Source organism: Folsomia candida, unplaced genomic scaffold, assembly GCF_002217175.1.
Source record: "Folsomia candida strain VU population unplaced genomic scaffold, ASM221717v1 Fcan01_Sc021, whole genome shotgun sequence".
Classification (NCBI taxonomy): domain Eukaryota; kingdom Metazoa; phylum Arthropoda; class Collembola; order Entomobryomorpha; family Isotomidae; genus Folsomia; species Folsomia candida.
The window spans coordinates 772,606-795,654 of NW_019091213.1; the positions used below are offsets into that span (position 1 = coordinate 772,606).

The 23,049-nt window shown below is 38.0% G+C and overlaps 6 protein-coding genes and 1 long non-coding RNA gene across 10 annotated transcripts; 5 read left to right on the plus strand and 2 right to left on the minus strand.

Annotated features, from left to right (window-relative positions):
- The first annotated feature begins 139 nt into the window (after positions 1 to 139).
- On the plus strand, positions 140 to 2,742 carry LOC110858602 (trypsin-1). Of its 3 annotated transcripts, none has more exons than XM_022107421.2 (16): positions 140 to 294; positions 357 to 396; positions 461 to 706; positions 792 to 870; positions 941 to 996; positions 1,250 to 1,297; positions 1,365 to 1,476; positions 1,549 to 1,577; positions 1,643 to 1,768; positions 1,829 to 1,892; positions 1,964 to 2,017; positions 2,086 to 2,131; positions 2,206 to 2,215; positions 2,296 to 2,385; positions 2,460 to 2,472; positions 2,575 to 2,742. In XM_022107421.2, exons 1-16 carry the CDS (start codon positions 229 to 231, stop codon positions 2,636 to 2,638), a joined length of 1,143 nt encoding a protein of 380 aa, XP_021963113.1. In that variant the 5' UTR covers positions 140 to 228; the 3' UTR covers positions 2,639 to 2,742. The 3 variants fall into 3 exon arrangements, with proteins under 3 accessions (XP_021963113.1, XP_021963111.1, XP_021963112.1); XM_022107419.2 differs by having other exon boundaries at positions 141 to 300; XM_022107420.2 differs by having other exon boundaries at positions 141 to 300; positions 360 to 396.
- A 1,748-nt stretch (positions 2,743 to 4,490) lies between these two features.
- Positions 4,491 to 7,610, plus strand: LOC110858605 (vitamin K-dependent protein C). The gene is made up of 13 exons (XM_022107425.2): positions 4,491 to 4,788; positions 4,929 to 5,850; positions 5,916 to 5,987; positions 6,090 to 6,151; positions 6,242 to 6,279; positions 6,352 to 6,485; positions 6,554 to 6,712; positions 6,792 to 6,825; positions 6,897 to 6,925; positions 6,985 to 7,050; positions 7,150 to 7,187; positions 7,271 to 7,343; positions 7,416 to 7,610. Exons 5-13 carry the CDS (start codon positions 6,245 to 6,247, stop codon positions 7,469 to 7,471), a joined length of 624 nt encoding a protein of 207 aa, XP_021963117.1. The 5' UTR covers positions 4,491 to 4,788; positions 4,929 to 5,850; positions 5,916 to 5,987; positions 6,090 to 6,151; positions 6,242 to 6,244; the 3' UTR covers positions 7,472 to 7,610.
- Positions 7,611 to 7,719: 109 nt separating this feature from the next.
- On the plus strand, positions 7,720 to 10,709 carry LOC110858604 (venom protease). Its single transcript, XM_022107423.2, has 10 exons — positions 7,720 to 7,895; positions 7,998 to 8,145; positions 8,628 to 8,762; positions 8,821 to 8,922; positions 9,000 to 9,286; positions 9,352 to 9,466; positions 10,015 to 10,032; positions 10,126 to 10,183; positions 10,251 to 10,300; positions 10,460 to 10,709. The coding sequence occupies exons 1-10, from the start codon at positions 7,827 to 7,829 to the stop codon at positions 10,546 to 10,548; spliced, it is 1,071 nt and encodes a 356-aa protein (XP_021963115.1). The 5' UTR covers positions 7,720 to 7,826; the 3' UTR covers positions 10,549 to 10,709.
- A 2,532-nt stretch (positions 10,710 to 13,241) lies between these two features.
- LOC118438420 lies at positions 13,242 to 14,014 on the plus strand. The gene is made up of 3 exons (XR_004836780.1): positions 13,242 to 13,449; positions 13,527 to 13,630; positions 13,704 to 14,014. It is a non-coding gene; the product is annotated as an uncharacterized LOC118438420 (long non-coding RNA).
- A 131-nt stretch (positions 14,015 to 14,145) lies between these two features.
- LOC110858545 lies at positions 14,146 to 16,029 on the minus strand. The gene is made up of 5 exons (XM_022107362.2): positions 15,412 to 16,029; positions 15,281 to 15,341; positions 14,899 to 15,220; positions 14,779 to 14,822; positions 14,146 to 14,698 (listed from the first exon to the last, which is right to left on the minus strand). Exons 1-5 carry the CDS (start codon positions 15,789 to 15,791, stop codon positions 14,291 to 14,293), a joined length of 1,215 nt encoding a protein of 404 aa, XP_021963054.1. The 5' UTR covers positions 15,792 to 16,029; the 3' UTR covers positions 14,146 to 14,290.
- Positions 16,030 to 16,435: 406 nt separating this feature from the next.
- LOC110858603 (mite allergen Der p 3) lies at positions 16,436 to 18,713 on the plus strand. Its single transcript, XM_022107422.2, has 8 exons — positions 16,436 to 16,669; positions 16,756 to 16,864; positions 16,974 to 17,253; positions 17,351 to 17,649; positions 17,740 to 17,888; positions 18,002 to 18,080; positions 18,162 to 18,203; positions 18,281 to 18,713. The coding sequence occupies exons 1-8, from the start codon at positions 16,574 to 16,576 to the stop codon at positions 18,334 to 18,336; spliced, it is 1,110 nt and encodes a 369-aa protein (XP_021963114.1). The 5' UTR covers positions 16,436 to 16,573; the 3' UTR covers positions 18,337 to 18,713.
- Positions 18,602 to 21,176, minus strand: LOC110858607 (ubiquitin-conjugating enzyme E2 C). 2 transcript variants are annotated; one of them, XM_022107426.2, is made up of 6 exons: positions 21,023 to 21,176; positions 19,943 to 20,187; positions 19,830 to 19,857; positions 19,642 to 19,728; positions 19,366 to 19,570; positions 18,602 to 19,286 (listed from the first exon to the last, which is right to left on the minus strand). In XM_022107426.2, the coding sequence occupies exons 2-6, from the start codon at positions 20,044 to 20,046 to the stop codon at positions 19,180 to 19,182; spliced, it is 531 nt and encodes a 176-aa protein (XP_021963118.1). In that variant the 5' UTR covers positions 20,047 to 20,187; positions 21,023 to 21,176; the 3' UTR covers positions 18,602 to 19,179. The 2 variants fall into 2 exon arrangements, with proteins under 2 accessions (XP_021963118.1, XP_021963119.1); XM_022107427.2 differs by lacking the exon at positions 21,023 to 21,176 and adding an exon at positions 20,812 to 20,963.
- Positions 21,177 to 23,049: the final 1,873 nt, after the last annotated feature.

Sequence of the window (23,049 nt, forward strand, 5' to 3'; positions counted from 1 at the left end):
CCACCAGAAATCCTCAATACGAGTTTTTCCCCAAAGTATACCTGGTTTTGCACGATTTCTACTTTAACCAACAAGACTTTATTCGCATTAAAAACTAAAAATTAACAATCTGCGTCATGTATTCCTAGCTTTTATTTGATCTCTGGGATTTTATGCTCAGTCGATTTTGCGAGAGCTTCCTCGACGCATACTTGAAAGTGTCCAGTTTATTTTATTAAGGGTACGACGATGAGGGTTGCGGTAGTTAGCGTGGGATTTTTGGGTCTCGTGTCGCTGTGTCTGGGGTCGCCCGTGGTACAAGTAAGCTCTTAAAGATGACCAGTAAATTTATCTAATCCTGATTTCCTAAACTCCAGCAGGTGGAGACGACAGTGCAGCCAGGAGCGTTGGAAAATGGTACAATACATAAATCTAAATTTCCTAGAATGGTACTCTTAAATTTTCATGCGTCTTACTGTAGAAATTTCATTTGACGAAGCGACAACGACGGAAGTGGTGTCAACTAATGAAATTGCCCGCAGTGATGATGCCAGTGACATCAAAAACTTCAAGTACCCCTTGGAGCCTGAGCAGGACTTAACTGCAGAAAATGAGCGACCGTTGGAAGACGCCATCCCAAAAGATTTCGACATGAGCCAAACGAATCTGTCAGTTGTCGCCATGAAGGACCCCGACTCGGAAATCTTCTCGGGACGAGCAAATTGTCGTGAGTTGTAGTACACTCTCCAAGATTTCGCTTGTATTTGTAGTAAATTTACAAACTGATAGCTTGTACTTTTACATGATTGCAGAGTGTGGAAATCCGGGGGAGAGAAATTTGCCTCTTCGAATTATTAATGGGACAGTCGTCCGAATTAATGATCTTCCATGGTACACATGCCGATGATTCAAAATAATTAATTTTCTTGACCGTTATTACAAATTGAAACTGCTTTGACAGGACGGTTGCCCTTGTTCGGAAGGTTTGGTATGGAGAACCCACTGGCGCATATTGCGGTAATTGAAAGTTTTAACCGTTTTCATAAAAAAACTGATCTTCCCAGAACAGTTCAAGAGGAGCAGTTTTTTGAAATTTAGAAAAACTAGTTCTTATAAGTGAATAAATAAATTCCACCTGGGTTTATCATAAAAGATTGTCATGCTGGCTACAATTTGTAGTTTACGCACAATATCTTACATGCATGTATAATTTTACATAAGCTACACAGGTTTACAATTAAAATAACATATGTAAATAACTACCCTGCAGGTGGAACCCTTATAAATTCCAAGTACATCTTGACAGCAAGTCACTGTGGTACGAAACTCAACCCAAACTAAAATTTTACCGGTGTAGAAAGATAGCTAACGAAATTGAAATTTAGTTGACGGAATGTCGGCCAGAAATATCGAAGTGCGAGTTCATGAAGAGGACTTTTCCAGTCAAACCGAGGTTGATGGTGGGACACAGAAATTGGCAGTAGAGAAAATTATAATGTAAGTCTAGTGATTTGCATGTCAATCTGCAGTAGATAGATAGTTCATAATTGGTTTTTATTAAAAATCTAGGCATCCGTACTACGATAGAAAAACCATCAGTAAATTTCTCATACAACATGAATGAATAAGTGTTGGCGTGAATTAATAAAATTACGATGCACAGATAATGATATTGCTCTGCTGAAATTGACCGAGCATGTGCAACTGGACAATGTCGTCGTTCCAGCCTGCTTGCCTGCCAACAACGACTACTCATTTGAGGGAATCGAAGGCACTGTTGCTGGATGGGGTAAAAAATAATATTACGTAGCAATCGAAATTCACCTAATAACTCGCTAATTATGTTCAGGGGCTACCACTGAAGGATCTGGCGTGTCATCGACCATCAACAAAGTGGAAGTTCCGATCATTAGGTAATTACAGGCAAAAGATGAGATGAGACGATGTTATTTATCCCGTGACATAATAATTCATTTTTTTACAGCAATGAAGATTGCAACTCCAAAACGAAATATGTTGGTAAAATTAGTGAGAACATGTAAGTCTAGTAATTTGCATATCAATCTGTAGTAGATACTGGACTGATAATAATATTAATTGTTGCAGGCTTTGTGCTGGGGACATCGAACAGGGTGGAAAGGACAGCTGCCAGGTACGTGTCTATACATTGAATTGAAATTTATCGTTCGAACAACACCCTAAACGCATGACTTTTTATGAATATAGGGAGACTCTGGTTTGTTTTGTGACCCATCGAGATTGAAGATCGCTTCTACTTAATTGTAGATTTATCGAACTGTTTTAAATTTTTAACAGGTGGACCGCTAACCATTGCGAATGGAGGAAGAAGAACACTGGTCGGAATTGTGAGCTGGGGCTATGGCTGTGCAAGACCTCTGTCTCCAGGTTAATTTTTGTAATAATTTTTACAACGTCAATTATTTTATTATAATTTCGAAAATTTTGTTTCATTAATTTAGGAGTGTACACCAGGTATGCATATTTATTAAGTAAAATTGGTTTATTTACGCTTACACATTTGCTTAGAAATATAAATTTCTATGTGTAAATATCAAATATCAATGACTTTGTTAGAACGGGACGATATTCACAATGGATTGTTGCAAACTCGAAGGGAGCCAAATGGTGCAACGCGTAAAACCTGATTTTTCAGCTTTATATATATTTTTCTGTAATTTATTGGAAATAAAATTTAATTTATTGAAAAATAAAATAAAAACTCGATTTGAATTAATACTTTAACCTCGTTTAAAATTGTTATCAACTTACTTACTTAATATATTTAATATGCAGCACAAAAGTTTAATCTTGACCCAACCTACTCTTCTCCTCGCTAATGATGCTAATTGAAAAATGAACTGTTAATAAAGCAAGTATTTATCCAAGGCATATTTGAATGGAGTCAAAATTAATTTATGATGACAGTAAAAAATGCTACATATTATTGTACTCGTCTGACCCCAGCTAAACTGTTCCAAAAGAATGCATGCTAACGGTGGTTGTTATGCATCAAGGGCTTGAATCATTTCATTTTCATTGTTGAGTAGCCACTTCACGAGGAGCATTAATCATTTGCCTTGCTCGGAGCGAGCTCATCAAATATTGCAAAAGTGTTTCGTGATGATTGAGCACCAGGAAATCTCTGCGCTGCAAGTAACCGAATGCAAAATTGCATTGAACTGCATCTTCTGGTTGATTAATTATGGTCGAGGGCTCCGTTATGCAGTCATCTGCCTTCCGGGAGTATTCCACTACACACGTATCTACGAATGCACATAATTTTTGCACTGCAGCCACACAATGCATATGCAAGCACACGAGTGCAGAAAGTCTATCTTGAGAGGTACCAGGAATCAATTTCAGTTTTTGGGTTTGAGAATATTAAAATTCTTGTACGGTCATTGTCAGTCAGTAAATTGAGCAAATATTTGTAAAGGCCATTCACCAACCTTATACGTATTGATCTGGCTCGTTGAAGGAATTCAGATCACTGACATTGGCAAAAAATAAATCCCAATCAACGAGTAGGCCAAGATTTTCGATTTCATTCCTCAAATAAACCTAATTTATGTAAAAGGGTGGCAACAATTGGCATGGATCAGTGTGTTTGGAATAATTAACGAAATTGATGAGAAGGTGATGATCAACATTGTAAATATTTTTTGAGTCCACGATTCGATCGCGAGAGCAACAAACAAGACCTTTGTGGATGGCTTTGTATCCTGTCTGGGCTGCGCGGATGGCGCCTGACAAATATTTTAATGATTTTTAACGCCGGTCGTGTGGTGTGTACTATCTTTCATTTTACCTGCTCACTTATTTGCAGTCCTTGTTGTGATACCTGTTCATTCACTTACCTACCTTTTCCCATCTCGGCAGCACCAGGAGCCAATAATTCGATGAGTTCTTGACGATCTATGCAGTGCCAATAAATAGCCTCGATTTGATCACTCTAATTCAAAAAGAATTCGTTCAAAAAAGTCAAACGGCTAATTTATTCAGAAATCAAAATACTACGAAACTATTCATTCCGTTGTTTTGAAAATAAAAACCTCATTATTTTCTCGTAAAGTGTCATCCACCACGTGGAATTTTCCTCTTAATAGATGTCTTCTTATCACTTGAGTTGAGACTCGTCAAAGCCAATTTTCAGGTTTTACGAATAAATGAACTGGTTTTACTTCCCCATCTCAGCCAAGAACTCGAAGAAGAAGAAGAAGTACCTTTCGTTGGGGATACGAGAGAGGAGAATGCATGAGGTGAATTGGCATTCATGCAAACTATTTGCTGTCTATGCATTCGAAAACAATATCAAGATCAAGACCACCGACGGCCCATCCTCACGTTTGCCAAATATGAAATGCAATTGAAAACGCTCCTCGTTCGTAGTAGTGTGGCATGTTTCTAAATTGTAAATGTTTGTTATCTCGGGAGAGGATCTCCTCTGAGGAGTGAAGTGCGAATAGTGGCAATGTTTGTGATATTGCATTTGGGTTATGGGTTAGGTGGACACTACGACCATTCCTCAAAAGCTTATTCAGCAAGTGCAGTCTTCGGAGCATATTTAACTACGTGATGTAACCAATTTGCCGTTAGTTGCTTTTGATCTGACCAACGTGAACCTTCTCGATCCGATCAGCGTCAACCCTCCTCTAATTTATTGCTAGTTGCATTGTTTTATACAAATCTCTAATAAAAATGCGGGTTATTTCCATCATAAGTTTTACTATTGCTGCTACCATCTTCACTTATTTGATCGGTGCAACCCTGGCTTCCCCTGTTGGACAGGTATTATATTTTTTCGGAGAAAATTACCCAAATTTTTGTCCATTTTCACTCAAACTGCTCTAAATATGTCGTGATCCTTCGAATTGCGAGTTTGTAAGGTATTAAATCCATGTTCCAATAATAATATGATTGATTGGCAGGTCTCGGACGATGTTGTGACCACCGTAGTTCCAAGTGTCCAGAGAGACGATGCTGCCGATGATGACGCGACCACACCCGTGGTTTTTGCTGACGAGCCTCCCGTCACTGGAGAGAGCGTGACCCACAGGGCTCGTCAGGACGGGGACGATGACGATGATGACGATGCGACCACTGTGGGGCCCGTTTCCACCACCCGAGCCCCCGTCCTCCCCCCACTCCAAAACGAGAGCACCGTGCTCACCGAGTTCAACTTCGTGGCGCAACCTGTGGACGTCGTGGCCCCCGTCGCCACCCGCGTGACTGGGGAGGAAGAGGACACACCAGCCGCCACCTCCGCTCCCCCAGCCGTCCAGGCAGCAGAGGACAATGACGACAGCGAGAACGAGATTTCCCAGGATGAAGCTGGAACCACCTACAAACCGTCGTCCACATTTGCGGTTGAATACAAATACACGGTGGACAACTTTGGGAGCAACAACAGGGTATAAAAATAGGCGGAAGATGCTTAAATAATTGCTGGTCGTACTTTCACGGAAAAATATCTAGATGTACTATTGTCTTTTGGCCAATAATGCACACCCTATAATATATCTTTATATATTATATAGAGCTTAATTCGGTTCCCCATTCGTTCCTCCTTTTCCCGAATTTTTAGTTTAGTTATGACTGGAATTGTTGATGGATGTGTAATTTATTTTGAATGATTGGGCTGATTGATTGTGACGCTAAATTGCAATAAAAGTTTCTACACCTCTTTGTAACTGCATGCATATTTACATACTAATTTAAGAAATATTTTTCGAATTCATTTGTGTCCAAAGGATGACGTGATTGACGATGCCACCACCGTCATTCCTGTCATCACCAGCAACGTCTCCTCGGCCGAAGACGTTTTCCAGGGCCAAGGCAGAGCAGGATGTGGTGAGACTATACACATCCGTCAAATGAAAAAAACACTAATGCACGAATGCATCTTTGCTTATCAGAATGTGGAAAACTGGCATTTAAAATACCCATTGACGAACAATCAAGAATAAATCCAAGCCCTTGGTTGGCAGGTATTACATCACACGTAATACAGTATATGTAAATAGGTCCATTAGGAAAGAAGTAATACCTTAAATGGTCATAAAAATACTAATTTTACCCCGTTTTTGAAGCTGTTGTTCGTGGAGGTTTATTTGCTGGAGGGCGACCCCATTGTGCTGCAACTTTAATCAACGTATGCACATATTAATTATAACAATGGGACAAGTGAAGTATCCACCAATATTCATATTTTCCATGCTCGATGGGTATTTCTCTATTTCAGAACATGTACGTCTTAACTTCAGCGTCATGCATGGATGGGTAATAATTAATTAGTTCTTTGTGCCATTGCGTAAAATGTTTAGTCACATAACTAACTTTGGTTATTGACAGACTTTATGCGACTTCTGTCCAAGTATGGTTGACAGCACATGACTCTTTCGAGCAACATCAAGCCTCCTTCGGAAATGTGAAACTGAATGTCCAGGAGGTTATTAAACACCCAAATTTCGATAGAAGGTCGAAAGGTGATATTGATTGTGGTTCCTCATCTCTTACGTACAAAAAAATGTTCTTACAATTTTGCATGTTATAGACAACGACCTCTGCTTGTTGAGGTTGTCATCGGCAGTGGACATTTCTGGGACATACTTTGTACCTGTTTGCCTTCCTTCGAGCAATTACGATTTCGCTGGAACAACGGCAAAAATATCGGGTTGGTCGGATGGCAGGGCATACAAAATGTGCAAAGCTGGTAAGAATATTACATTCCGTTATCAACCGTGTTACAAAGCATACTAATCCTAAGAGATTATTGATGATTATTTTTTTAGAGATGCCCATTCTGGATAATAAGATTTGTAATCGGTAAAATAAATTAAGCAATATTGCTTAAAGTTCAATTCTCCAGTAATTAATCATACCAAAATTGTTAACAGAGATAGCAGACACTCTGGAAAAATAACAGGTGATGTCGCCCAATTTTAAGTTATCGGCTTTTACTAACATTCGTCGTTCGAATTACAGACAACATGGTGTGTGCCGGTTTCCTTACGCCGACCAGATTAGAAACTTGCATCGGTGACGCTGGAGGTGAGCACAGTCTCGTCAATGACATTAAAGCACGCAATACAGAATACTTGTCTCAACAAATGCATAACTCTGATGACCAATAATTGCTTCTTCTTGCAGGCCCTCTGGTCAGTCCGAATGGAGGAAGGGCAACTTTGGTGGGCTTATAAACTCGAATAAATATTCAATTAGTAGAAGGATGCCACTAATTCTAAACCAAACTTAACATAATTCATTACAGGTCGGACTTGTAAGCTGGGGTTATGAAGCAAAAAATAAAGACTACTCGCCCACTGTTTACACACGAGTTTCGGGTAAATCACTTTGTCCCTCAAAAATCCATGCAACTTTTTAAACGCTAATTATGCTATTTATTTTGTTACCAGAATTCTCTGACTGGATTTTGCATAATACCCGTGACGCCGACTGGTGTGGAGTGTGAGATGGCTTGAGACCTCATTGTGGGATTATTTATTTGCATATTTATAATATTTATTTACAGCGATATCTTTGTAGTATCTATTTACTTATATTTTTGTACTACTGAAATAAAGCAATGCGTACAGTTATTGAAAATATTAGTTAACATGCACACAGTTTTACGAGGGTTTGACTTTAGTCACATCCATGCATATTTTGCTATGTCGTGATGTGCAATAAAATAATAAAAGTTGTCAGACTGGTCCACACTTTAAATATTAACGGAAACTCGTCTACAAAAATTCATTGATATGGAAGAAATCAGTATAATATTTGGTTTTGAACAGAGTGATTATGATTTTTAAACCCAAATTAATATGAAGTTGGTATTTCAAGGACTCGTTCTAATATTGTCTCATTTGTTGCAAGGCAGTCTCTGTACACAGGTAAAAATGATCACTGAATATGGTCATTTTTATTTGATGATTATACATATTTCACACGGTTAAAGTTTGTCAACTGAGGATTTTTTTATTTTCATTTTGCAGAACGAGAATGTAGAAGAAGTTGACTTTACTCAGTGTTTGGTTCATCCAGTGATTACCAACGAAAGTGTGTGCGACCCTGTGCCATTTAAACCGTACAATGTGAAAACCAAGCCACCTCCAAATCTAGACCCTGCCAGACCCGACTGCGGTAAGGCGACAGAAGAAAATGCGCTCATCATGAAACGATTTGATCTGATTTCATCCAAGTCCAAAGTGGGCACTTAATTTTCCTAGTTTCGAATTTAGCTAACAAGTTAGAAAACCGTTTGGCAACCAGATATTCAAAAATATTTTTAATACGAGTTGTAAAAATATTGGATTATACTAAAGAAAAAAATTCGGTTCGGCTTAAAGTTGAACAACCTGATTGTTGTCTCGCTTCTCAAAATCAGCATTGCACCCAGTCTTGCAAATAAATATTTGTATTTTACACGTTATTTGACTCTGAATGAGTCTCAGGCAGATGCAACTTGCAGTTTTCAGAGGAACAATTGTTTGGTTATTATTTAATCAGAAGCAAACTGTGCACGCTAAAAACCATGAAACCGCTCATGCAACGCTAGCTTCTGAATTGCTGTGTTATGATGACGACATAATATAAAATATAACAGAATCGTGGGGTTTTTGTAGATTGTGGAGTTCATGACTTTGTGGAGACTGATGGGACGTACAAATCGGCCACCCCATTGGTGGATGGTGCCTTCACTGACAAGAATCAGTTTCCTTTCATTGTGGCTCTAATTTACCGGAAAACGAACGTGTCTGGTAAAAAAAGAATGTTATCCTTTAAAAGTTATTACAATTTATATATGTATTTATGTAGCCACTCATTTTTGCGGTGGGACTCTTCTAACAAGCAAACTCGTAATAACTGTTACACATTGCTTGGTGGGAAAGCGGGCCGAGAAGACGGAGGTGTGGCTGAGTAAGCTCAATTTTTATTAAGAATCTAGACGTGGTAGAAATCATGGTACGATGCAAATGTATGTGTACCTTCCGCAGACGAGCGTGATCTTCTGCTTTCTACGGAGACCGATCATCCCACCCTCAAAATTAAAGTGGGCCGATTTATTCCGCATCCAGAATACAATCCTCTCATGAACTACAATGACATATCGTTAATCGAGTTGTCCGAGCCCGTGGACGTGCTGAAAAGCCATCTTCGTCCCATTTGCCTCCCTCCTGAGTCGACATATGAGCCCACTGACCACTGCTCCACTGGGTTCACTGCAGGGTGGGGCCAAACCAAATTCGACGGACCAAAGTCTGACCACTTGCGTCATGTCGAGGTGGTTATGGTTGCTTCCGCTGGTTAAATGTATATTCGAATGAGGACGTTTTTGGTCTTACATAGGTCCCACTCATCACCAACAAAGCGTGCAACGAGGAGTCAGAGCCATACTATCGAAACAGGGTCACAAGTCACATGATCTGCTCAGGCGACCTGCAAAAAGGAGGACCTGATGCGTGTAAGTCGCACTTTACGTAATCTGCTCATGCAAAGTCATGCATGCCAATTGGACTCGGTGATGATGATGTCATCCTTCATTACTCTGTCACTAATTCGGACTTCCATGAGTTGCATAATACTGTTCATCACCCAAGAACAATACAGAGATCTTAATGCATTGCGTAATTGCGTACGTGAATTAGTTGAAATTAGTTCCATGCGTTAAGAATGTTCTTTGATATTCAAATGTTATTCAAAGATCGACGATTAAATGACTGTGAATTTAATATTAGAAATTGATAATCCATCCAGATCAGGGACTGTTTTAACTTGGTATTATTAAGTATGCTCACTTAATCGATATTCCTGTATATTTTTGACAACAATGTCGCTTCTCTAAGTTCTATAAGAAATGTAATCACAAGACCAGGAACTTGTTATTGCAATACTGTATTTATAGTAAAACCAAATGAGAATCCTTTTCTTTGGATTAAATATATGTACAAATGTTCTCATTATGATCATCTGCACTTGTAATTTTAGAGTAATTCTTGTACTTTATGACAGGTCCAGGCGATAGCGGTGGTAATGAAAATAATTATAATTATCTCTCTATTGCATTAATTATCCCTGCAAACCCATAATACTGTCAGGACCTCAAACACAATTTAAATTTAGGACCGCTATTTGTGAAACACAGAGACCGGTACAGACTCGTGGGGCTTGTCAGCTGGGGGTATTTTGTAATCTTATCAATTCAATTTGATCTAGAAATGGCATGATAAATTCTTTTTTGTGTACAGAGAGCGTTGCAGTGAGCCTCGGAAACCGGGCGTTTACACGCGAGTCTCGAGTAAGCTTTTTTCATTTGCTCAAGTCAAGTAAGCGTCAAAGAATATGCGAATAGGAAATGATCCCATTTAAACACTTGACACTCATAAATCAGTTAAATTATGCTTGAATTTTTAAGCGACTCCATATTCTGATTAATGCACGAAATGTTTCATTGCAGAATATTTGAGATGGATTAAGAAAATCAGCGCTGAGACGGATCGAAGTGAGGAGTGCATGGATGAATTAAAATTTAACAAAAATTTCTAGGAAAAAAACACATTTCCTTTGGAAAAACTCCACCGCCATAATAAAATTTTGTATTTTTAGCCAAAAATATGAGGGAGATCGTAAATCACATTTTCTGGGTTTTTTCTCGTGACAAATAAATTAGTTTTTATCTTGCACCCACATCACACTGGTGCTAAATACATGTGCGTTGGTATCTTCGTCTTGTGGTGTTTACAGTTCACAAAATGCAGTTGTAGTACATTAGTTATGTCAAAATAGAGCGATGCTGGGTGAAAAAGTCTCCTTTGACTTATCTTATTTTGATTTCTCCAAGTGCCAACTGGCAAGTCAGTCTTCTTGAGTCGAGAGAGAATCCTGAGTGGAAATATGTACGTACTCGAGAGGGGAGGATTACTTCACCCTGAGAGCAACTGACAACAACACATGCATGATATCAAGACGCGTTGGACAGCTCTTCCAAACAATTAAGTGTTTCATTTCATATGAGGTGAACAAAATTTTAATTAATAATATAATTTGAGCTGATACGTCTTCATAGTCCATGAAAGTTCTTAATGTTGTGGTCGAGTATGTGCGACCCTATTTGCCCCAACTGCCGATTAATATGGTTGATGATCGGTCTACGTACCCATGTGCATACGTGCTTGCATAAATTACTCAACCATTTTGAAGCAAGAATCAAAACTAGCACGGAAGTCATTACGGGAAGAAGTACATTTGTTAAACTAAATATTGTTCTTTTAAAATGATTTTGCACGGAATAATTCGACAATGGAACAATGCGTTAAAATGCATATGGAAGCATCAATTGGTCGAGCATTTTTACAACATTAGGAGAAAAGTGTGTGGCGTAGTTTGCGGCTTTCTGTCGTCGTTGTAATAAACATAATAATTTGATTTTTCCACTACTGTAAATCAAAAGTCGAATTGGGAGGGTCTCATTTTGTTTGCAATTTAGTGAGGCCAAACACATGAATCTCATGCAACGCAACACCGAATCCTTCTTCCGTTACTGGTCTCGTCGATCATTGTGTGGTAATAAAATCGAGATAATCTACCACCAACGCGGAGAGATTCATTGGATACGACGACTCTGTATCAAGATTCCTTAATCGGCATCGCTAACGTAAAGTGGATCTGCTAAACCAGATGTTTCAAAGGGTACAAACTATTGCACATACCTTAATGTCACGATGTATGTATATTGTTCAAAAGTGTGACAATTTCGTGTGCAAAGTTTGTAAGTAGTACGAAATCAATTTTTTTCGATTCTTCCAATCAACTACGGACGAAATATCAATGGATACTTAGCAAATAAAACTCCCTTTTATTTGTGTGCATTGAGTAAACCAACTTTCTTGTGTTTTTTAGGATGCCTACTTTAATGATTTCATGACAAAGCCGTTATTTCTCACCAGTACCCACACCACGAGACCTCGTTTCAACCATGGTTCAACAGTGCGTAAATTGAATGTCAGCATTTTTAACTGTGGCATCGTGTAAAATTCGCAAAAAAACTAAAAGAGGGCAAGTCATAGAGAAATCTTCATTTCTGAGAGAATACTTGCTGGTAGAGGTCTAATCAATGTCGATGATGTGGTGAAGATTATCTTTTATGACTCCAATTTTATTTTTTATGTTGAAAAATCCAAAATAGCACAGAAATTGTCGAGATTACTGCATATTTGAAAAATTAAGTTTCTTGGAACGTCAATAATTGTTCAATGATTTTATGATCAAGAAATATTCATTTGCAAGTAATTGGTCTTCAAAATCAACTGAAAATGTCATCAAGGAGTTTGCAGAACTCAAACATCTAACGCGTATTGTTTCATGTACATACATACATATCTACGTATATCCAAATAACAGCGTGTCACTGCTGTTAACAAGAATTTAATTGATCATTACCAGATACAACTGGCTCAAACAAATTACGTATACACATCTGCAATGAAAGTTTGGAAGTATCTGCATTTATCGACAACACGGTTACTCATGCAGTTTAATGTAACGTTATAAATATCAATAACTTTAACCGAAACTTTCATCTTGCGACTTAAATATTAAAACAAAATTCCGTGATGGGTACTGCATGATTTCATGATTAATACTAAAAATTGTGGGAGGAAGTATTTTAGATTTAAGTACATACGAACTCTTCACGACAATTTCTAACTTGCCGACTTTTCACTTTATCTCAAATTAATGACTTATTGTTGAGGTTGAGAAATCATGTAATATTGCCTGAAATCGTTACTCGTGTCTCCCAACAGCCAGTTTTTCAACATTTTCCACAGGAAGTTGTGCCATCAATTAAAAAATTAAAGTAATAGTTAAATTCTTGGTGGATTTTCACGCATGTCAAAAACCCGTTGTCCACTTCCTTGGCATTTAATTTTCTTCGTTCAATTTCATTTTCACATCCAAGTTGAGAGCAGCCCCTGATTTGCTTCTCATCGGAAAAACAATATTTACAATATTTTTATTTCAAAAGTCTCACGCAATAGAAATTGGAGTCGTCTCACACACAGTGTGTAAATTGCAGTGTTTAACTAAACGCGTCTGCTATTAAAGAAGCATTCCCCTTGATTCCGGTGTTTCTGCGGTTGCTGGGAATTGGGAGAGCTTTTTCCTTGGCTGGTGAGACTGGTGAGACTTTTTGGTTGGTGAGACTGCATTTTGCAGTGGATGAGAACTGGTGAGATTGGTGAGAAGTATAAAAGAGGAGAGTGCTTAATCACGGCGTAGCTAGTCATTTTCATTGGGTTTTAGGGGACAGACCTCTCTCCTCTCAACTTCCGGTGATGTAGTTCTTAGGCTTTAGTTGCTGTCTTCCACAGCGTCTCAATTTCCCCAATTACTTGGATAAACCCTGGTTGTACATCATGCAGAGAAAATTGGGACGCAGACTTTGGGGTGAGTACATTTTAATTTAATGTCATTCTAGAAATGATTTTCTGAAATATGAATATAAATCTAAAAACATTGTATAGTTTCTGAATCTGTATTTGCTGCATCTTCATTTTGTCCCTAATGACAAATTAAAAGGGGATATCTATCAATATGGAATAAGAAATATGGAATCTGGTCTTTCAAAGTAAACACCAAAAATTTGATTAAACTACTACTACGCACATGGTCCACTAATTGATGTATTATTAATTTATTAGGAAATCCTATACCAGAGATAAGTATTAGGGAGCAGAACACCATTTATCGTCCCAGATTTTACGATGCGATTCAACCAATTCTTTAAGAAATCTTTCAAAATTAACCCTAATCTGATTAATTGTAACCTGCACATAAACAAATCTACACAAACACACACAACACACGTTACACAAAGTTGATTACACACAAACACAACATTTGTCACATTCTCCACAAACATAAACACAATTCACCACCCAGTCACACTTATTTGCACATCTCAGCAAAACACACGCAGCCATTATTTATATTAAATTACACTAAAACGTATCAAAAAGTCTACACGATAAGTACAAACAAGCATCATAACACACAGAACGCAATTTTACACACACACATTCCTCATCGACACACACACTTTCACTGCACACGCACATCCACACAAAAAAAAATCCACCAGAGTTATGGAAATTTTTGTTCAAAATGAATATGTAATAAAAACATTAAATTTATAAATTTATTTACATGTGCTTTCTTTGGTTCGTTTATCATGAGTTTATTAATTTACATATATACCCTACTTGAATTAGTATTTCATAACTGAACTTTAATTAGGAATATGATTTTCAATCAAGTTGAGTAGCTTTTCTTTCATAATTCTCGAACTCCAAATTGTTTCACGGACTTCTTTCTGTCCATTGGCTTCCTTGTCGTCTGACACGAATAGCTGAATAGCGGAGTCATTGGTGGTTTTAGGCTCCCAATACATGAGAGGAACAAGTCGCAAGGCGCACAGGAGGCCAATGTCACGGTAAATGTTCCACTCTTTTAGAAAATATTCCCAAGACAGTTCAATTCCATTAAATTCAAGTGGCAACTTTGCACCAAATTGACCACATAAGGCATTAAATGCTTCAAAATAGGAGCGAAGCAACTCCATCATCCGCTCGTTTAAAACTTTTATGTCAGCGCTGATGAATATGAAGTACGATAAATCAAAACACCTGGAACTAATCTGAAAAAAATAATTGAATATATCAAGTAAATTGGATACGTTAATTAGAATTGATTCTGGAGCAAGAAGAGTGTAAATACCAGTGGCATTTGGTAATCCAAAAACTTGACCTCCAATGGATTTTCTAAAATTAAGTATGTGATCACTATATATATTTACATGATTTTCTTCGTAATTGTGTATAACTTATGCATTATTACCTTTGTCGTTTTCTCCATATTTAAAGAACATATTGCACGTCCACAAGTCGCCATGATTTATTACTGATGGAAATTCAGTGGGTATAGTTTCGAAGAGCGAAACTACCTTTGCGAATCCTTCATGTCCCATAGATTTAAGGACTCGGGACACCAAATGTTCCAACCCGTTGTCCTTTAGCATCTTCTCCATCTCAAACATGGTGTTCCTCGTACTGGTTTCCAACCTGCTAAACTTTTCTACAAAGCATGGAAAATCGGCCAAAATACTTTTCCCGTCCCCACCGTATAAACAGTATGTCGAAGCATGCAATTTTGCGAGGGCCTGGAAAATTGCAATTTATTTACTGAAAACTTATACTCAAGGAAAGAATGCTGCACTAACCTGTATTGTCATTAAGGAGTGATCCCAATCAAGTCCTTTTAGACGATCAACCATTCGAAATCTGTACACACATAACATGTAATTGTCTAATCAAGTAGAAAACGGCTTTATTTAAGTATTAATGTATTCACCCGTCCAACGTCAAATCCAGGAGTGCAATATAATCGTCCACTCCATTGCTTGAGGCGTCCAACATTCGTGGAAAAGCGTTGAATCCAAACTCTTGTTTCAGTCTGGGCAACAAAACCTTGTACATTAAAGCTTCTCTGTAAAATAGGTTGGCTTCTGCCACAGTTTTCATCCCCTGCGAATTGTTGAGAGGCACGGTTTTGACTATGAAAAAAGTTTGGAATTGTTCACCATCTTTTTCAAAGTTGGCTTCTATCCGGTGTATTTCAGACAAGTACAATGAGTGCAATAGTTTTACTCGGTACGATGTTATGCGGAGGTTTGGGTCGTATTTTTGTAAGATTTCTCGTAGCTTTTTATCACAGAGTACCGAGGATGCCATAATCCCGTAAATTTTGAACAGAAGTAATTCTCCGACTAAAATATTTTCTGCATCAAGGATTTGAGAGCCACAAAGTGTTTATGTACCCAGAAATCCAGCCTAACGATCAATGCAGGTGAGACGACAGTACTGCCCCGTTATATAAATAGTTGGTTGCCGACTGAAATGAATACATCTCACATAAAATTGCGTCACTCATCAATGGCTTTCTGTTTTGCCTAAACGTTTCATTTGAGTTTCGTTGAGGAATTTAAGCAATATTGCTTGTGACTACATCATAAAATATGAGATATTAATTTACAGTATCTACTTAAGCCTCACATGTACCAGGTTGGTCCGATCGATACAATCGAAGCTGTCACCATGCATAATTAAATACGTGTATGCGAAATGTACTTATGTACGAGTCCTGAAGCCAAGAGCAAACCAGGCCACGACGAGCAAGGTTCATAAATACAAAGCGATAGACAACTTTTGTATGCTTGACAAAAATGCTTTCAAATTGTCACCTCATAGAAAGTGAGTTGAATTGAGGGATGCCCAATAAGCGTGTGCGCTAGATTACATGCTCATATAGTTCAAATAACAAAAACTACTGGCAGAGATTCTTAATTGAGCACAAAAACCTGAATTACTTTCAGTAACAATTTGGTCGCTTTTTGATCTTGATCTCATCACAAAGAGAAACAAGGTCAAAACCACTCAAAAATATAGGAAACAAATCTTTCTAAATACTTTGAGGCGCCATATTTTGCATAGTCCACGCGCCACAATAAATAATTATGCTAACTACTGCTACCTTCTCCAAGGCGGAATATTTTGTCATTTACATTTTACTCGTGACCGTTCAACGGTTTGAAACTGCTCCGAATGGAAAGGTAGGTTCATATGAAATTCTCTTAATAATAATAAAAGCACGACCCGATTCTCGGCTCCTGGAACCTGATTCGAATTATTCTCATAGGATGAGTATGATTTTGAAGAAGTAACGTTGGACCAGGAGGTCACTCCAAGCGTGGATGTAGAATACCACACAGAGGAGCCAAGAACTGCATATGTTGATCCGGCATGGGGTAAGAATAAATGCATAATGTATGCATCATTCGAGATTGGTGCAAAAATACCATGTCAATTACTTTATGTTATGCGCCAGGATAACATAAATCAGGTTGTTTGATCTAGAATGTGGACGATCCCCAGTTTTGAATGGAGTGGACAGTTATCATCCTCCTGATTTTTTGACTGGTGACAATTCAGACAATAATGGTAACAGTCAGACACCTCGAAAGAAGGTTCCGCCCGGTTTGATCATAAACGGGACGGAGGTTCAGAGGGGAGAAATTCCGTGGATGGTGGCCATTACGAAATACCAGTACAACAGGGTTCCCAGGTGGAAAGTGGTTTGTGGGGGTGTCCTGCTAAATGATCGATTCGTCCTTACAGCCAGTCATTGCCTGCAAGGGTAACCACGCAGTTTCGTCATATGTTAATTAACAAGTCAGACCAATAAATACTTGAGGAACATTTTCATACATGAGCTTTGGTTGACCATAATGCAGACGGTATAAAGATACTCTCGAAGTGGTTTTCAATGTGGATGATTCCTCCCTAATCACAAATGATGTCCGAGTGATCCGAAGGAAAATTAAGAGAGTGATCCTCCATCCGGAGTATAATTCGGTCACGATCGACAACGACATTGCCTTGATAGAAATCACGAAACCCTTGGAAATATCAGAGGTTGCTCGAAATGTTTGGCCAGTGTGTCTGCCAGCACACGACGACGAGGACTACTCCCACATTGGCACCGTGGCAGGTTGGGGGTACACAAAATGGATCGAAAACAAAGCAGCACCAGGTATGAAATGCAAAATCTGCAATTGTGTGCAACGCATGAATTTTAATACTAAAACATATTTCGATTGGTTAAATCTACTTACTTACGTAGCAAACGCGTCCGCATATCTTCGGAAAGTTTATATTCCTATCTTGACCCATGAAGAATGTCTTCAAACCAAGCTTCCCAGCAAGAATAATGTCACGGAAAATATGTTATGCGCTGGATATGTTGAAGACGGTGGTAAAGACTCGTGTCTCGTGAGTTTGATACATAACAAATTTACTCGGGCTTTAACATCACGAGGCTAATTCTAACGTTTTCGAAATGAGTAAATTAATGACCCGCATTTTGAACTATTTGTTGTGAACAGAATGATTCAGGCGGACCGTTGACCGTAGAAGAGAATGGCAGGACTCGAGTCGTTGGCATTGTTTCGTGGGGGATCGGGTGTAAGTATTTTTGAAATTAAGTATTTGAGCGAGTTTGAAATTATTGTGCATTGTTAAGCAATGATTATCCTTCTCTTGTAGGCGGTCTGAAGGGGTACCCAGGAGTGTACACAAGAGTCATGAGTATGCGAAATTGATCAGTTGACAGTATAATTCGACTATTCAAATGATTTAAAAGGTTATGAAACTTGTAATTACAGAATATCTAGACTGGATACATGGATATATTGGGGATTCCAGTTACAAAATTACATAAAATGTGGAATAACACTTCTGAACAAGACATATTTATTTAATAATTGATATAATTATACATACTTCACAGAACAGCGGAATATAAATAAAATGCACTCTTGTGGGCGAAAAAACACTATAAGTGCAAATAAATAGTAATTAAATAATAAATTAATCAGAGATAATTTGCTACATCTTAATATCGGTATTTTCAGAAAATAACTGATTGAGTAATCTTTGGGTAAGTCAACAATTATAGATCGATTGTGAGAAAAGTTCAAATACAATCATAAGCCAACTCTACTTATTTATTGCTCAAACCTGTCTTTATATATTATTCTGTAGATATTCGTAATATACATTTTATCCACATTTCATCTTTTAGTTATCATTAAAAAATAACCGACAAGGTTTCATCAAAACAACACATGAAACTGATATCACATAGAATACATTGAAAATAAATGTGACAAACGATCCTGATTATTGCCAAGTACTACATAATAATACTTTTTGATATCGATAGGAATTTACTACTATTTCAATATCTGAAAAGAAATTCAAATCTGCTTTTGTGTTAGAAATTCATAATGCTGTGCGTGTTTGTTCAAAACTTGAATCAATTAAAATTCTACTGCAAATTGTTTCAAAGTAGAGCGTTACTTGTATGCATAAAAATGTAGCAATATGCACAGCCGACTTGTTTATTATGTATAATAATACCTGTACAACCCGGGACGTTCACGATACGGAAATAATGGTTTACCAAATGGTTATGTGAATTTTAGTAATACATGGTGTTACAATAGTTTTAAATATCAATAGGAAAACGACATGATGACCATCCACTAGTTATTTACGCAGATCAATTAGAATTTTTATGGACCACTTCTACTAAATGTTTTCTATAAGCTTCTTGATTCTTCCACATTTGTGCTGCCTTAACATTTAAAGGACTTTCAATATTTGGCTCTAGAAACAGAAAGAAATGACATGTTGATTATATGTAGACAAGAATGATTATATTTATAATACCGAAGACAACACTTACCGCTTAGGAGCGACTGCATTGAAATCAAAATAGTACGAACATCCAATAATGCTGACCACTTGTCCTTCAAAATATCGAGGCATATATTGCCAGCAGTGTCGACATTGGGGTGAAAACAAGCTGAAGTAAATTTGACGGTGGGTGCGGTATACGGATATCCACTGGGAAACTCTAAGGACAGCTTGAACGTCAAGCCACTAAAAACCTACAAAAAATACAACAAAATAATTTGATTTAATTCTTCAATCATAAATGATAGAATAGGATATTCCTAACAGTCTCGTCAGGCCCTGCTATAGTGCCAATCCATTTAAAAATATTATCGCCATCGGGAAAAGCAGAAATCCCTTTGTCCCCTTTCATCTGCAATACACAATTCATAGTTCATTATTAATTATAATTCAAGTTGGACATATTTCATAGTCATCAACCAATAAGTTTAATATGAGATACAATAAACGTACCATCAGTGACATCAGTTCTGTTTGCAGCCTAAACCAAATTGAAAATAATAATCTTTATAATTAAAACGTTTCAATGTATTTATTATCAATGACAACCTCATGGTTTTGGTTACCTTTTACTAACGGAGTGAGTATCTTTGGAGCTTCCAGTGTTTCCTTCGTTAGTTTTACGACTTCCACTTGCAACACCATTACGTGGATTTACATTTTGAGCCATGGCTATTAAAAATAAAGACGCTGCGTTAGAACCAGCGAGATGAAGTATCCGAAGAAGGATGAATTTCTAATCCGAAATTTATTTAGTGATGATGGTGGGAGGAGGAATTAATTATTTCCTGATCCTTGAAGTTTCAGTCGTCTAAAATTCAAAGAAATAACTTAATTACTGATTGATTCTGCCAATTTCGCAGTTATAAAAATGATTTTCTGAAAATGGCAAGTTTCCATATGAACTCAAAAACAACGCCTAAAATTAAAGAATTATGGTGAAATTAAATAATAATCGCCCATACGGATCGAGAATGGGTGACGGGTGTGGTTTATTCAGATGTTTGCTCTTTTAAAATTGCATTTCGAAAACCGAACGGTTCAAAATGTACAAGGACATATGTATATAAATAAAGTAATCAGTAAACGTCGCTTCAATTTCGACATCCTTCTTTATATTGATAACTATTCTATACGAACTCTGCGATATACTAATAATCTCATGAATAGAATTTAGATTAGATACATGTATAAAATTTGAAAGTAATCGGCTGACTCGCATATTCAGTCTTGAGTAATTGATCCATGTATTATTAATTAAAATCCAGTATTCAGTGTGAATTGCACCCTACTTTAGGAGTCCTAAAGTAGGACTCATGCTACACCCAAATTAAAAGTATGAAGAATCGAATAACCTACTTCTAGATAGATTAGATCACATTAAATTTAAAAAGCCTAAACCAGTGTTACTACAAAAATTATACAGCTAACTCACTTTGAGATTATTGTGTACATACTCATCCAATAAAAATTAAACCTAAGATAATTTCTGTCGTCCGCGTAATAGTTAGTTGGTGATATTCATTCACAAAATGGATGCAATTGGGTTACGTAAATAAAATTGAACCTTCACTTAACAGGACTGCCTAAATTACTTTTCTGTCATAAAGCAGCAGCAGCAACACACCTATAAACCTATAACTTACTTATTGATGTGCAGTGATAAAAATGGGTGCGGAAATACTGACAATTGATCCGATAGAACTTCAAACTTCAGAGTAAAATAATTGCTTTACATAAGCAGTTGTTGAGGCAGTGTTGTGATGATGAGTTTGTGTGAAGGAGAGAGCATAAATAAAATTTGGTCGTTGATGATTTTCCTGCTGTCTCGCCTGAGCCTCTAGCTCAATCTCAACCCCATAATCTCAAACCCCCTCCTGAGAAGTTGCAGTGTCAGTTGGCCCCGGTCCCAACGAGAGGTCTCCCTTCGCAACCTCCCTTCGCAACCTCCCTTCAAGGGACCCTTCCTGACCCACGATTTTAGCGTGTAGCCCTTGGTCAGTTCTACCATAAGGATTCGCTATAGCCTTCTATTTGTGCAACTTTTTTTCTTTTGTTCCATTTTATTGGGAAAATTAACGGAATTTGTGTATGTAAATAACTAGCTAAACAAGGGTTTCCTTCTTAAGCACGCGAGTCTTGGTGGTGCTAAAAGATTTGGACCTCCAAGCAATTCCCCACGAATTGATGGAGACGTGCAACTCGGTTCTCCTTGTGACGGAGAAAGCACTGCATTTCTGGTGATGGTCGTAGGAGTAACCGCTCTTATTCTCTTGACCCAAGATGTTAAGTTTTTCTGATGTCTGTGCCAGGAAGTGGTCGTCCCCGTGATGACATGCATGGTCCCCTTGCCCATGAGAGCTAAGGTGGTCTATCTCAAAAGTAGTGAAATCTCCGCATTTCCTGGTGGCTATTGTCGTTGAGCGGAGGGGGTGGGTACTGCTGCTGTTGGGTCCTTCAGAGATATTCTCAGGGGTGCAGTCTGGGGGCGACGACGTAGGGTCGGGAATAGTGGACGTGGGGTTCTTTGAGAAACGGATCTTTAGTGGAGAACGACCTTGATGTCCAACAAGAACCGTGTCCATGATGTGGAGAAGGAAAACAAACAAAATCTGAAAATCAATGCATTATGTTCATAGTCGATTGTTGAGTTGAATGATAACTAATAAAAACATTTTAAAGTCAGACAAACCGAAGTGATCAGTCCAACCAAAGTGAGACCAAGGACAGTTCCTGCATATTCATACACCATGTCCAGTTCTATAGACAAGCATCCATCTTCATGCACTTGACGTCTTGAGGGATATATGTGACAACTAGATAACTGCATACATGGCAGAAATTGCATAAAAACATTGTTTTAAACCTGCAAAGATTCATTATTATTTTGCGACATAACTATTTTGTTGCAACAGCTCATTGGATATCTTGGATTGACGTCGCCTTGAAAAATATGAAATTTCCAGTCTGTAGCATTATGGATTCCACAACATTGTTTCTGCAATCCGAGCAAACGTTTTTAATGCAATAAATAATTGTTCACATAATATGCTGATTGCTACCCTATCCTGTGTAAGTTGCCATTTGGGAGAAATGTAAAGCGGGTCATGTACGATCTTCATGTCATCCCGCATCAATTTTTCAAAATCTGCTTCAAAAGTTGAAGTACTCCCAAAGTATACACAATGCATGACAATGTTCCTCACGGTGAACAGCACAGTCAAGATTGACGACATCAGCATCTGATTGAAATTTATGGCTTGCATATACATATTATATTCCAGAAGTAGAAATAACGTTTTTTTTCTCACCGTTTTAAACGCAACGTTTGACTGGAAGTTGAAAATAAACTTTTCTACGGGATAAAAAATGGCGGAGAGGGTGACGCTGATGGAGACTGCGAGAGCCAGGATGGGAACGAGAGGCGTCGAGTGGTAATATTTACACCCGGATGAGGCGTCAGAGACTATCTGGATAGACGCCGAGGAGCTGGAGGAATGGTCCTTGCAGTCATCGTAGGTGGACCCCAAAAGCTGAACAACGACCCCCCAACCAAACGTCCTTGCCACAAGGTTGTCTAAGACATGGGATATTTTTGCCCATAACGCCAACACTACCTGCGATGGAGTTGGCATATAAGTAGTACAGTTGCCAGCAATAATAGGACAAATGT